Source organism: Coloeus monedula, assembly GCF_965178545.1.
Source record: "Coloeus monedula genome assembly, chromosome: 17".
NCBI lineage: Eukaryota > Metazoa > Chordata > Aves > Passeriformes > Corvidae > Coloeus > Coloeus monedula.
In genome coordinates this window covers 12,199,942-12,215,542 of record NC_138797.1, presented here as the reverse complement: position 1 = coordinate 12,215,542, position 15,601 = coordinate 12,199,942, and the positions used below count along the sequence as shown (strand labels likewise).

The 15,601-nt window shown below is 43.7% G+C and overlaps 1 protein-coding gene across 1 annotated transcript in view; it reads left to right on the top strand.

The window, feature by feature from the left end:
* Positions 1 to 14,182: 14,182 nt before the first annotated feature.
* The window catches only part of CDH4 (cadherin 4), a gene marked incomplete at both ends in the record, with an annotated part of 419,822 nt that continues 418,403 nt past the window's right edge, over positions 14,183 to 15,601 (top strand). Inside the window, one exon of the mRNA XM_082292618.1 lies at positions 14,183 to 14,248. Within this exon, the coding sequence (XP_082148744.1) occupies positions 14,183 to 14,248 (66 nt within the window). The remainder of the gene's footprint in view (positions 14,249 to 15,601) is intronic.

Sequence of the window (15,601 nt, the reverse complement as noted above, 5' to 3'; positions counted from 1 at the left end):
AATTGACTAGGACTGTTATTGAGTTTGCTCTTTGCAAACCTCCATTAATATCCACATTTCTTGTTTGGAAATCTGTAAAACTGAATCCTTCTGCAAAATTACACTAAGCCATCTTTCATCCTGCTACTTAGCAAGGACCTTTGGTCCTTGTTTCTCGCCTCTTTTCTGCAGCTCTAGCACTTGTCAGTTTGTATTATGCATGTCTGTAAATAGCAGAAAATGAAAAAAGATATTATCCAGGTAGGAGGTTGTGGAAGTTTTAAAATGCAGGTTTTGAATAAGCCCAAATTATAATTGCAGTGTTAAATTTAGTGTGTGTGTGTGTGTGTGTGTGTAAATGTATAGCTTTATAGGGCATATACACATTTTATATTTATTTGTATGAATATATGCATATAAATAAACCTTGTAAACATTTCCTTGTTGGAGTGAGGCTTCAACAATGGAAGATATGGCAGGAGATTTGCCACTGATATCAGCGCTGTTGGATGATGGCAAGAGGAAAAATATTAAAAACAATTGTCATGTATGTTTTGTTCTCTGAATTTGCTTTCTTTTGCTTTGGTGGTAGAGCTGACCATCCTCCTGGAGATCTCAAAGCACCCAATGAGGAAAGAGATCCTGAAGTGAATGCTATTGTTTGAGTCAACTCTGCAGATGAGAGAGAAGGATGGGGAGGCTGCATGGAAAAAATAGAGCAGCTCTGAATTTTCCCATAAAACTTGTCAAGAAAAAAAAAAATCTTCACTGCTGGTATTTTTGCATTACATATTCAGCATTCACAACAAACTCATAATGCCAAGAAACAGGGAGTGCACTCTGAATGAAATGAGATGTGGAGAGTTGAATGGCCGGATCCCTGCCCTGCTCCCCTCCCCCTGGGAGGGTAATGAAGGTTAAACAGAGCACTCGGACAGGGGTTCCTCTGGCATAATTGAATGTCTGATGTCTAAAGTCCACCTACCAATACCAAGCGTGTCAGGGAGCGGGAAGGGAGTGCTGGAGAGTTCAGCAGTACAGAGCCAACAGGATGGTTCCAGGTGCTGGCTTCCAGCTGCTCTGCCTCTCATCACACCCCAAACACTCTGTCCCCAAACCCCAAGGAAAACACCCGTGGCGTGACACGCCAGGGACTTGCTGTACTTTTCGATCTACAAATTTTGTTCTCCTTTTAACAGTCTGAACTGTAAAATAATAAATGTGCATTTGCAGACTGTTATCTGTGGGCCTTGCCAGAGATATGTCATCTGATTATGCATGTAGGTAGCATTTAACATAATCTGCCCTGACACATTCATAAGATAAGACAAAAATAGTGTTTTATCACCGCACAGTAGAAGCCTCTTATCAAACTCCAAAGTCTTAATTAGGGATTTCTCTCCAGGTCCTCACTTGCCTGATGACCATATAAATATCTCAATTAGATAATTAATACAGGCCGTAATGCATGATAGTATACAGCAATTTAAAGCCCTAGGCAGGGAGTTCAACACAAATATTTTCCTTTAATATTGCTGGGAATTCAGCTGGATATGTACATGGAGAAGTTCCTCTTACAATATTGATCTTACTCTTTAAATTCTTTATAGTTTCTGTGAGGAAATGCTATTGTCTCCATTCTTCACAAACTCTGAGAGATGAGGGGATATCGGGTTTTTTATGATACTTGGCATAAATGACATTTTGTATTTTATTTGAAATTGTAATCAATATTTGGTCTGTAGTTCACAGAATAAGGAACAAGATGTACACATTCCACAGGGGGAAAACCTTCCCACTGCTTCATTTATATTCCAAATATATTATCCCTATTTTTCCTTAACAGAAAGCTTCCTGCAGGTTTAAACTGGGGTTTTGAAGATCCTTATCCATTTCTACCACTGTGGGAATTATGTCTAATATTTAAACAAGTTTTTGGCGAATCCAACTAACACTGAGAAATCTTTGTCTCTAACTAATACGAAGCCACATTTTCCGATTTTTCCCTTGATTGTTCTTTAAATACAAGTAGTTGAATTTGTTTTTTCCAAATAATTACTGGAGGTAAACCAGTCCATGACAGGGTTCACGGTGTGTGTGACCCGTGTCTCCTAAATGAAGACATTCATATGGAACCTCCTTCCTTGTCCAGCCAGGAACAAGTGGGAAAAATTTAGATTAATTTCCCAGTAGGAGGCAGCTGGATAGGTGGGACAATCCTTTTGGAAGACCTCCATGTTTGCTCTTGGGACTGTGGGAGCAGTGTCTGACCCTGCATAAACAGGACAAAAGGAGATGAAAATTGAACATATTCACTCTTTGAATCCAACACGTTCATAAATGGTGATGTCAAAAAACAGAGTTAGTTGTACACAGCAAGATCTGAGGCCAAATTTACAGCTAACAGAATACAAGAAAATTGCTCCCAGAAAGAGAATTTGAAATTTAGCTGAAGAACTGAGGTCACTGCTACTGAATTTGTGATATTTTTTTGGAGATACAACAGTAAGATTTCAGCAGCTCAGAACGTTTGCTTACATTTGAATTTATTCTGAAGAAAAAGTCTGTGAAAACAAAAGAAGGAAGTGCATGAACAGTGGGAAAGGCAGAGGGACAAGCCAGCCAGGCCAAAGCCACCACACAGAGCTGGCCTTGGGAAAATGGATTTCAACACTTGGAAGATATTGTAAAGAATTGGAAAATTCTTGCATCACAAGAAAGACATTAAAAATTGCATACACTGATTAAATCTTGGAAAGCCTGAGGATGATTGCAGAGGGGCCAGGATTTCTGGTGGTGAAGCTACTACTTGCTAAACTCAAAAACTTCCCAGGGAAATTGTAGACCACTCTAAATTTATTTCTAAATATGTAAATGCATGCCTACGAAATGTAAATGTCAGAAGAACCATACTCTTTCTGGACTTGCACCTGACCCTGTTCATGGCATTTGAGTTTTGCATCTCTGCTGCTCTCTCTAGAGGACATTTTGGAGAGCTACTGTTCCTTACCATTGTTTGGAGCTCAGAAATTATTCTATAATATAAATAACTCATACAAAGTTCCTTTGGGTACTTTGGCCACTTCCCCTAAAATTGCAAATGGTTCCTTCTCCTGGTAAGAATTTACTTATTTTACAGCTGTTATCCTCATTTCTATCAGATTTTCTGGTATAAAGTTGATTTACCTGTGATATTCCTTTCTCTCCTGAGAAATTCACATCTGTCTCTAACATCTGTCTCTACTCCATTCAAAAAGGGAGGGGAAGGGGTCATATGACATTAATTTTATGGATATACAGGTATTGTTTTATATCTATCAATAAATCATTTGGTTTTTTCAGGAAGAACCTGCAACCTCTACCTCAATATTTTTCTGAAGCAGAGCTAATGCACAGCAGCTAAAAATAATCTCATGGAACAAAAATGAAAAATACAGAGAAGTCAATGCTGTGAGTTAACACTGACATATTTTTACCAGAAAAAGACCAAAGAATCAGCAAAGCATCAGCTTGTTTCAGCAAAATTTATAGTAGTAATCAGTTCCTGTACAGCTTTGATACCCTTTCGGCTTTTGATTCTTGATTTAAAGCACTTCTCAGGGAATGTTGTGAATAAACCAGCACCCTGCACACAAATACAGTTCACAAAAGGCACTAATCCTCTCCCCAGAAGTTCCACCTCCTTTTTTAAAGGATTTTGCTCAGCAGAGCAGCTCACATAGGCAGATATTCATTGGGTTTCAGTGCAAGGCAATGTTTTAGGGTCCTCAGATCTGCTAAAATGTGCTGACTGCCAAGGCTGAGCTTGGCCTGGCTGCAGACACACCACCTGATGGGTGTGCAAATACAGAGCACTGAACTTGCTCCCTGATGAGCCAAGAAATCCACCAAGGGACCATCCAAGAAGCTGAGTGTTCATTGATCCACCCCTTCTCTCCATCCCTTCTTCATTTTGTAGGACAGCCCCATGGCAGAGAAAAGGAGTGAACTCCTTCGTGGACTCTGGTTCAACAAATTCCTCCTCCTTCTATTAAACAGGACAAAAGCTTCCTGACTCCTGAACTCGAGCCTCGGCATTCCTGGGATTGCACAGCCTTGCCCGCTGATCCTTCCCCAGGGTCCTCTGCTGCAGCCTCACCTGAGAGGCACCACGGATTGCAGAATTGCTTGGGGCAAGGGCTCTCAGCACTGCAAAACGTGGAATATGTCGAGATTACCTTAAATCACCGTGTTCCTTCATGTAAGACCTTTGTGCACTTCCAAGCCTAATCAGCAAGAAAGGAAACCTGAACAGTGGAACCAGAGCAGCTGCATTTCCTAGCCAGGACATTCAGGAATTAACAGGCTGTAAGGATGTATTAAAATCAAGATATTTATGTATGTCTGTGTATGAATTGCTAATTTAGCAACACATGCAAGGTCCATGGATCCTAGAACTGAATATGTTCATTATAATACTGAAAATCACACCTTACAGACCCTGCCCAGGTGCAGACCCTTCCCCTGAGCGTGTGTAGGTGTCAGCCGGGGTTATGTAACCTGGATGGAAAATACCAACCAACCGTAACAGAGGGGCTGCTCTTGGAAAGTCACTAAATCCGAATTTCTGTGTACAAATAATGGCAAGCCCAGTGCTGGTGTTTGATTTGTGGAACACACAGAGCATCCAGGCTTGCACAACTCTCAAATAAATAATCAGTGTCTCTCTCTGGAGTGTGTAATTATTGGCTTGTTGCACACCAGGTAACGAACCCAATTTTGTGGGCAACAACAAGGGTGTCAAAATGCCAAAACAGCTCCTCTGCCTGCTGTGTTTCCACTTTTCCTGGGACCGAGGAGAGCAGAATCTGCAAGTTTGCATTCTCCTTCCAAATTTCCACCCTGTTTTTAAATTGCATCTTTTTTGGGGAGTGGGAAGGATAAAATCTACGTGTTGATATGTACTCTGGAAAAAAACATTTTCTACCTTTTTTTTTTTTCAATTGATAAAAAGATAGAGCATCTGTTTTAAAAATAAGTTCTGGAACAATTGCAAGTATTAATTAAGTGTTTTGCTTCAGTATGATTTGGTAAGTACTTCAAGTTCTAACAACCATAAACTTGGAGAAAACAATAGTAATAATTAAAAAGGAATGGAAAGAAGCCAGACAAAGCTTTAAAGAAAAATAGAATTGTTTTCTGTAATCCTCCACTTCAGATGCTGTATACCAGAGCTCAATCTTCGGATTTCTTTAATCTTTTGGATTGGCCTGTTCTTCCCCCCGATTTATCCAGTGGCACAGAAGGATTAAATCAGCGTAATGGACACTTGTTAAGTGTCTGCATCAGTCTAATCAGCTTGACAGTGCTGTGAATTGTTCGTCCCTGTGAGTTGCGGCACCAAGAAGATGCTGCGCTGTTTAGAGCACCACTTAGTGGCAGAAGTCGACTTCAAATCCTCCCTTCTGAAATCGAATCTGAGGAACTTCGTTCCGAGTCAAACCAACCTGCAACAGCGCATCCTTTTCCCTCCTGCCTGAGTTCTCAGGCTCAGAGCCTCACCAGGCTGCCGAGTCTGTCCCTGCAGCACAGCATCCCTGACTGAGCCAGGCAGCGCCAGCGCATCCCTGTCCAGCCTCTTCCCCCCCCCCGCCTTCCCTGTGCCTGTTCCTCTTATTTGACACAGCCCAAAAAGACATTTTGCCTGTGTTAGTGGCTGATTGAAACGTTTGACCTCGAGTTGTGGATAAATAAACAGGTGCTCTGCTAGCTGTTATGCTCAATATCAACACAATGACCAGAAAATAGGAGAGTATCGCAAAGAAGGCTGAGGATGTTCCCTGCTTTCGGGAGGCAGAGCATATCCAAACAATTTGGACAGGTATTTTATTCTGCAGGACATTGAAGTCAGGGATGTTTATCACATCATACTGAAAGAACTTGTTCTCTGTATTGAATTTTAACAATGTTAGCATGAACTTTCTAACTTTGGGGGTATAAAGAGAACTAATCTGTGATTAGAGATAACAGAACTTATAATAACATCAATGCCTGGAAAATTAAAACAGACAGATAGACACCCCTTTTCTCACCAAAAGTCCCTGAACCTTCCAGAGGGATATTGTGCTGTCATACTACAAAGCCTGCTTGGATGAGACAAAAGGCAGCTTGATCAAGACACATAAAATAAAATTTGCTGTTTGTTTTCAAAACACATACTGGACAGGCAACAGCAGGCTACAGACTTTAATTTTAATGGCACCATCTCTTGTGCCATCACACTGATTTTATTTTTCTGAGTGTTTTTTACAGATATGACTCTCTTCAAGCCACAGATTAGCACAGGATGGCTGTAAGTGAATACAAAAGCAGTAACAGCAGAGATGGCAAATTCTGTTCTTACTGTAAAGCTCCTCACCAGCTTTTGCAGTTTCTTCCCAAAGCCCCCTCAGCTGTCCTACTTCTGGCCGTGTGCTCCACATCAGTTATTCCAACAGAGTACTGAGAAACAATTTTTTCAATCAGTTACGTGTCCAAATTGCAAAGGCAATGGCTCACAGAGTTGTGTGTACAATTACTGAGATTCCATGCGTGCATTGGGTAATTTCTCACATAAATGCACTTAATTAGTCATCTGTGCATGAGTTTTCCTATTTGCATACATACTTAGGGCAATTTTGCATGCAAATTAAGCACTTTATATATATATATATGTAAAAGTTTGACTCTCATCATGTTTACTAAACAGAAGCTTATGTTAGATCTGGAAGAAAATAATTGAGTTGTCTGACAGCACACAATACAATGTGGTAGCTTGCATATGGATTATTACAGTGTCTGCATCCTGCTGAGGTTTTCCCAGAAAGGTTATTAGATTTATCTCTCATAAAGTACTTAAGGATCAGCTTGCAAATGACTCTTCTGGTGAAATATCTGCATAGGTGAAGTCCAGGTTACCACATTCAGCCCACAACTCGCACCAGACATAATTTGTAGTAACTATTAAAACCTTAAGAATGTCCCATTTAATCCTGTGCTGCTTCTGGCCTACAATCAAACCTGTTCCATGATTCTGCCATTTCCTGTTGATGGATTAGCACAATCAGAATCAGTTAAAATGAGCTTTAGTAGAACACAAGTCTGCCTGTAGCTCACATCGAAAGATGGTGCAGGAATATCTCCCATAGATTTCTCTCTCAAAGAGACCAAAACCACTCTTTATCTGGGGGTTACCCAGTCTTGGATGTACCAACATTTTTAGCACCTGTTTGTGTGTCCTGGACACGGTTCCAGTCTGACTTGAAAGCCTGTGTGCAGTTGGGAATGGATTAGGGGATGTGAGGCCACAGGATCTGCTGGCCAGAGTTAACAGGATAAACGCAGATAATCTCGTTAGATGAATGCATGAACTTGAAAAATTAATCTTTGGAGTTCAGGCATTTCTAGACACTGGCAAAAGCAGCAGTTACTTCATGTACAGAACTCCACCAACATCAAAAACAGCCTTTATCAGCTGAGCAGGAGTCGGGTGGTGACTACCAATGGTAGCTAATAAAACTTTAACCCCTGTGACTCTACACTTTCTCTTCCTTTCTGTTTATGCATGTGTGGAACCCTTTGGTTTTTATTATTCTTGGCTTGCAGTCAGTCCATATTATTCACGGATATGGTGTTCCTATATAGTTCCCTTTCCTTTGTTTTTAGGCTTTATTTCACTTAGGAATGTAATATTGTTAGTAGAACATATTATTATCCTCATTTGTAGCTAAATCATGGATTCAGACATTTAAATAAATTTCATATACATCTTTGACTTGACAGGAGCTGCAAGGAGGCAAACACTGTAAATTTCTCACTATTTTTCCTAATTGGAAATACGTTGCATTACTTTGAATGTGAGATATTTTATCACAAAGTAATCTCTTGCAAGAGCACATCTCTCCCTCTCCCCTCTCTTCAAGTTTTCTTTTCTTATCCTTTCAATTCCACTATTAAAATCCATAGGTTGTCAAAGCTGTCTCTTGCAAAGTGCTTTGTCTTCCAGGTGGTTTTTGACCAAAAATGCTGACAGCCCCAGAAAATTACTTCGTATTAAACAGGTAACTGGGGCTTTCTCTGAGGAGTTCTGCCTCAGCATTTACCAGGCACACACACGCACAATTTAGAGTATCTGCTGCAGTGCTAAAAGTGTTGTTGGATATATTTGTGAGGAAAAAATATTTGTGAGGAATACCAACAAGCTGGGTGCCACAAAAGGCTGAGAGAGCTGAGAACATCATTTCTATTTATGCTTTACCAATCTGTGCAGAGGAAAACATATTTTTTACTGATCAAGAAGAAAAGAATGTAGTGTCAGTGATATTAGAAAGGCTGATCTGGACCTCAGGTTTCTGCTAGGTAAAAAGAGCAATCATTTATTAATATTGGTGCTTGTAGCAGGGTAACTTAGTTTGAGGTTTAGACTGGAATAAGTTCTATTACTGTGAACATTTCAATGTATATGGGGCCATGTCTATCAGAAGAAGGCAATGGTGATGAGATTTGCTGCTATAAACAATAACAACAGCACAAACTGCACATTTGAGAAATTCTAATTTTCCTTCAGCAATCACTTAAAAAAGATATTATTTATGTTGATATTAATTCAGAGTTTTCTGGTGTGTGATGAGTAAAAATTACAATCCTGTAGAGTTTCACAGGTCAGATGCTGGATCACAGATCCTGCCCCCTTCCCCTGGTATCTCACTGAATGTGTGAGAGTGAGCATTCCAGTGGCACAGGACATCACAGGCACAGGACTTTCTAGAAAAGGCATCTCCTCCTGAGCTGCTGAGGGGTGCACAGAGAGGGCGGGGAGGAAATCCCTGGGTTTATATTGTATTATATTATAGTGTTTGATAATGTTCTCTTCTCCCATTGCTGTTCCAGGTAAAGCAGGTGATGACTCTTCAGGTAACTCTCTGTTCCTGAGGTGATGGCACAATATTGCTTAAACAGGTGCTCATATGAGGAGAGTCTTAAAATCAGTAAGTTTTTGAAGGCTTTGGGGAAACTGGGAATCTGTGGCCTTCCTCCTGTTTTTAAAATCACAGACTGGCTATTCATCTCTTTTTTGTACTATATCTGGTGAGATTTCATTGCGTCCATGAATATCAAGCACTGCCTCATGGAGCAGCCTGGGAGCTGCCTGCCTGCTGTGTCAGGGAGCTGTTGCAGTTTATTCTCCTTGGTGACTCTGAAAATAAACCTAATTCTATTTTTCTGCCTTTTTTTTTAATACCCCTTCTTTAAACTGCCATCCACTGCAAAGATACAGATCTATTAAGCCTCTCAGTCTGCTTTTCTCTTTTTCCTTTATTTTTACAAGAATACAAAAAAAAAAAAGACCAAAAAAAAAAAAAAAAAGAATAGAACTATTACTTGTTTTGCATAGGTCACTTTTGTTTTACAATATTTTACAAAGAGTTCCATCAGTATAAGGTGTGTTGCCTCACCTGAGGTGAAAGAGACATAGAATTGGGAGTCTCAAATTGATTTTAATATAGCCATTGCTGGCATGCTGCCACTAATGCCTGCACAGCTCAGTGAGGAGACCACAGTGTGCCTCATAATTGGAGGTCAGAGTGCACCAAAGTTGGCCTCCCTTGGCCAGTGTAATTAAGTGAGCAGGAAGGGTTTGTACAGGGCCTCTGAAGTTGTGTTTTCCTCATTGCCACTTGCATGACCAGCTGGGAAGAAGAATCCCTTGGATCCACAATGTGCGGATAAGTAGGTAGCGTAAAAGAAAGAAGGTTAAAATTCCTTGGCATTGCAGCCTGTCTGGCCGGACTGAAAATGTGCTTTCAAAAGAGCTGTTTAACCAGGGAGATAGCTGTGTCATTGCCACCATTCCAGCACACAGGGAGCACGTGCAGGGATGGAATCAGCTTGGACTAAAGCATATCCCATTCCTGTTCAGTGCAGCCTTTTCTTGTGGATTCTTTCTTCAAGTCATTTCTCCTCTGTGATTCATCATTTTGTCTTTAGATTTTGTACTGGAGCCAGATCATAAGCAATCCAGAATGTTGAGCTGTGCCCAACCATTCATGCAGTTCCAGTTGCTGTTACTTTAAAAACTTACATAAATGGACCAAACTCTGGCTTTTAGCATTAGTTATTTTCCTTCTGTGGTTGTGGTCTTCCCACTCAGGAGCATCCTTTGCTTCTTCTGTTGGTTTCCATCAAGATCTGATAGAAGTTTTTCTTTTCCTGATCATTAATTTCTCCATAGCTTTGATTTACATTTCACTTCACTGTTCAGTTTCATCTTGTCCCCTCTTCCCTACACATCCCTAAAAGATCCCAAATGCAGATTAAATCTGAAGGCCTTTCTCATACATCTTATTTTTGAACTGCTTTCACAAACACATAATTTGCCATTATCTATCAAACTAGAATCATCATTATTTCCTGTTGTGTCCTTTGTTACTGCTTCTGACACAAACCCAAATTAGTAATAATGACTCTGAACCACTGGTCATCCAGCTCTCTCCTGCTTGAAAAGCAAGAATCATCAGATCACACAAAAGAAACTTACAGTAAGACCTGCACACTGTATTAATTTAATTTCTTCTTGTTTATCGCACTTTTTAATAAAACCGCTTTTTATCCTTGGCATCTGGGCCACAACTATTTACTCAAGTTCAGAGAAATATTTACTTGTCAGAGAATTAAACGGGTTAAGCCAGCAGGAATATTTCCCAGATAAGGAATTCAGATATCAGCCCTAAGCTAGGAAGGCAAAAGCCTCTTGAGACCCTGTTTTCTCACCTCCTGTCCATTTAATTTGTTATTCCCATGCTTTCACATACTTGATGGCTGCTTGACAATTTTATTGTATGTTGTACCGTCCCTCAGTGATCACACCTCCCTCTCCCTGGTTCCCTCTCCGTGGTCACACAGCTCACATCCGATACTCATCTCCACCACTAAGGGTTCTATTGTCCCCTTGGTGTGGATGTGCAACTCCCACTGCTGTCAATAGGAATTACATGTGTGCATCAAGGAGGGAAAAATCCCTCGTGTGCTCTGCGCTCCTCATTATCCTGGCACAGTCAGCTCTGGAGATGTCTCATCTATGAGCCTTTTATTCTCTTGAGTGTTGTGCAGTACAGAAAGTTGCCTCCTAGGATCAGCAGTTTTGCTCTTGAGGTGTTTAGCAAGTTGATTTACAGTGCATGTGTACACCCTTAAATGTCTTCATCCCGCCAAACCCACATCTTGTAGCATTCCTGTGTTAGATGGTGGAGCTTCCTATTTCCTTTTTGTGCCAGAACACCAATTCCTAACCAGTCTCCCAGCAGACTCCAAGTGAAGCAAACCCTCCCAAATAACATATGTTCAGGCCCAGCTCAGGCCTGCAATCTTAAAGTTTGGGAAAAATTCAGTAGGTACAAAAATGTAAGTGGCATATTTTAATTTTCCTTAAAGATCTGAAGGAAGACATTTTATGAGCACTTCATGTGATGTGCCACCAAACAAGGAGGTAGTTCAAATAGTAGTTAATCAGTTAGAAAAACTGTAATTCCTTCCAAAATTAATTGGAGTGTCAAGAGTTGAAGGAAAATGGTAGAGTGAAAGCAACCACACACATAAACCAGAGATTTCCACTGTCTGAACATGGATCTGGATTCTCCTCTGCTCCTTCTGGAAACACCTCAGTTTGGGAGGCACCTGCTGTCTCACACTGGGCACTGTTACTGGAAACACAACTGAGAATTCACTCCATTTGCAGCCTCATTCCTTGAGCACAGAGTTTGTTACCACAGCTTAGAAAAGCGGGATGGCAAACTAGTTTGGGAAAAAAATCAATTTGCCATCAGATTAGAAATCAACTGTAAACATGTTGAAGAATTCTATTTTTTTTTCACTACTGCTCTGCCTTTTCTTCACAATCTGTTGTGGTGTCAGACTTATTTTGACAATACTTGTAGAACTTGTCATATTAACAAAGTTATCAAGCAGAGCGAGCACTTGCACAGCAACAGCTGTAGTCCAGCAAGAGGCAAAATAACTGGCCATAGGTATTCAAAAAGGAACATCCACAGTGTATTTTGCCCAAATCCAAAATATCCTCAGTAGTCTTCAGGGAGTACTTGTAGTTTTATTTAAATAGCAACTGCCCTTAAACCTGGAGCAATCTGCTTCAAGCTTTGAAACAGAGGATAAAGATAAAAGGAAAAAAATTCAGAATTTTTAAAAATATAGGGATTTATTTTTGCTGTGATAGTGTCACTCGATTATTTCTGCCTCTGTGGAAGTGCTTCATAAGAAAGGGTCTACATTAAATTCAATACAATGATGGGATTTATTTCATGTTATATAATAAACTCAGAAATACTTATTTAAAAACAAAATAAACCCCATAATCCACTAAGACTGTAAATTGGTGGGGTTGGAACAATCTTTTCATTATTCTTGTCTATAGAGCTCAGTACAATGAGGCCTCAGTTCTTTGCTAACGTCTCTAGGTGTTAACACAATGCCATTAAATCTACTCAATAGCCAAAGATGCAGCCAGTGGATTGATGTGTCTCATTCCTTGGGAAACGCGCAAATCCAACAGAATAGTTTAATGGCCGGATTTTTCAGCTGCAATGTCAGATTTTGCACGTACATCAGATAATATGCATCTATTTATGCAAATTGCTGTCGGATTTATATGCACAAAACCCTCGTGCCTGGGAATTCCTATCTGTGGCGTTGAGCTGGAGAGGCAGAGGTTGGGGTTTGGGTGCCAGGGTCGTGCTGTGGGAAAAGAGCAGGAGCCACACTCTGCTTGAAACCGCTGCTTTCAGTTTTCTGTGAGACTGATGGAGTTTCACTTTCTGCCCCTGCACTGATCTGCCTTTATTTTTACACCAGAAATTTGCTAGTTTAGTGGAGTTAGCTTTCTCTGCTACTAATGTGGATGTGGATTAGGCCTGACAAGCCTATTTCCCTCTAAAAAAAGCAGGGCCAGGCTCAGGCTGGTTCACAGATACAGTTGAGGAGGCAATTCTGGCACTACTCATTTCTCTACCCTATCCTGAGATTTTTGTCTCTGGATAGATCAGTTTTTTCCTCCCCAATATGTAATTTTTTGTAGATTTGCTACTACTCCCTCACGCCACCCTTCCCTCACAGCCTGGGCTCTGCTCTCCTCAAGTGATATGTTCATCAACCAGTGGACAAAGATCTTTTCTGTGGACACACTTATTTTTCCTCATGGGATACACTTGGTTTTCACCTGGGCATGTTGGTTTTTTGCCCACTAAGCACATCTTTCCAGGGCTGTACCAATTTTCCCCTGGGAGTGCTACTTGTTCCCTTGTGGGCACACGAAGAGGTCACTAGAGGAAATGACCTTAAACTGAGACATGGCAGATTGAGATTAGATATTAGAAATTAGATATTAGAAAAAATATTCACTGGTGGTCAGGCATTGGAATAGGTTGCCCAGGGAGGCAGCGGAATCACCATCTCTGGAGGTGTTTCAGAGGTGTCTGGATGTGCCACTGAGTGATGGTTTGGGGGTGACAGTGGCAGTGCTGGGTTAATGGTCAGGGAGTCAGAATCTGAGCTGGAAGGGACACAGAAGATCTTCATGTCCAAAAGTCCAATCCTTAAGTGAATGGCGGGGATCAAACCACAACCTTGGCATCATCACCACCATGCCCTAACCAGCCTTAAAGCTCTTTTCCAACCCTGATGATTCTATGATCTCCCTCCATCATCTCTGGACGCGCTGGCTGGTTGGTTTGTTCGTTTATTTCCCCACGAATGTGTCAGCTTTTCGCCACAATTCACACATGTAAGTTTCTTCTCCGGACTGACGAGGCTCCCGCGGGCCGCGGAGCTCGGCACGGCGCGGAGCTCAGAAGCGGCGGCGGCGGCGGCACCGCCGAACCCCTTTCCTCCATCACCATCACCACCATCATCACCATCATCACCATCATCATCACCACCACCATCACCTTCCTCCCCCCCGCCCCGCTCCCCTCCCGCGGGGGGCGGTGCCTGTCGCTTTAAGCGGCGCGTGCCCGCGCGCGCGGGGCGGGGCGTGGCGGCGGCGCGCGGCGGGCGCTTCACCTGCAGCCCGGAGCGGGCAGCGAGCGGCGGGCGCGGGGCGGCTGCGGGACCGGCCCGACTGCGCACCGCACCGCACCGCACCGCACCGCACCGCACCGCACCGCCCGCCGGGGACATGAGGGCCGGCCCGAGCCGCCGGCTGCTGCTGCTGCTCTTCCTTCCCGTCTGGGGCTCGGCGGCGGTAAGTGGGGCGCCCCGGGGAAGCAGGCGAGGAGCATCCCCTCCGCGGCTCCTGCGCGCTCGCCGCGGCAACTTCGGGGTCGAGTGTGAGGATGGTGGTGGCTGCGCGCAGCTCCTGCCGCTGCTCCGCCGTTTCGGCCCCTTTTAACATTCTAAATCGCCGCTGTGCAGTTTTAAATTGTTGGGTTTTTTGAGCCGGGACTCAGGTGCCGCCGCGGTACCGGCACAAGTTGCCCTCCGCGCTGCGCCTCGCCGGAGAAACTTCGGGGGCAGCGGCGCGTCCCGGCGCGGAGCCGCTCCGAGCCCCGCGGTGCCCCCGCGGCCGCGCTGCGCTCCCCGCCGAGCCCCGCGGAGCCTGCGCCGCGCTGCAGCCCGTAACTTTTTATTTTGACAAGCCCCTAGACCCACCGAGCGGACCCGGATCGTGCTGGGGGGTGATGCTCTGAAAAGTTCGCGATTTTTAGGGTTTTATTCCCACGCCGCCTGAAATTGAGAGGTTTCTGTAGAACATCAACAAGCGCCTGAACGCGTGGCTGCAGTGTTACAGAGCGAGCCGGGTGGCTGCTGGGTTTCGGGCTGGGCTGGCTGCAGGAACAAGAGCCGCTTATTCCCCTGCCTCAATCCCCCGGTGCCAAGTTGAATCTGTGAGGATGTCCCGAGCCCTGGGGAGGCTGGTGGGTGCGCAGGAATAGCCCCGATGCGCTCTCGTCTAGCGAGCACCGCTCTAATAATGGGGCGATCTCAGATTCAAAGCCCGCTATCCTCGGTGAGACCCTTTGAAATGTTTCCTAATGGCAACATCTTGCCAGCCGCGGTCAGAGTCCAACAGAGCCGCCGCTTCCTTGCGCTTCCCATGCAGTAGCTGGCATCCGTCTCCCGAGCGTGATTTTAAGCCGAGTGCATTGGCTTGTGTTCTGCTTACTAAGCTCATCCGAAAGGACCCTTCTCTCCGCTTCCCTTCCGTCTGTCTAATGCAGCGCTGTCTGTGTGCAGGAGTGTTTCGGGGGACCCAGGGGGGCTGCGATGCTCCCCCAGGGAGGCAGGTGCACGCCTGGAGTTGCACTTTGCCGGGGAAGCGCCGCTCCCGGTCCCCCGGCTTCAGTCGGCGCTGCTGGGTCTGGAGGCGTCGGAGGTGCCGCCAGCATCGCTAAGCGATGCTCTGGCTGGCTCTGCCGACAGCCCGGGCGCGTTAGAAATCCCCTGCCACCAGCACTTGTTAGTGCGTAAATCACCTGGCACTCGCTAGGCATAAATCACGGGCTTGTGTGCTGTCAGCGGGTTCCTTTGGAGCTGGGGTCTGGGACCTTCCCTGATGGGGAATCCCAAGGAACCTCGGCTGTTGTGACTGGACTGC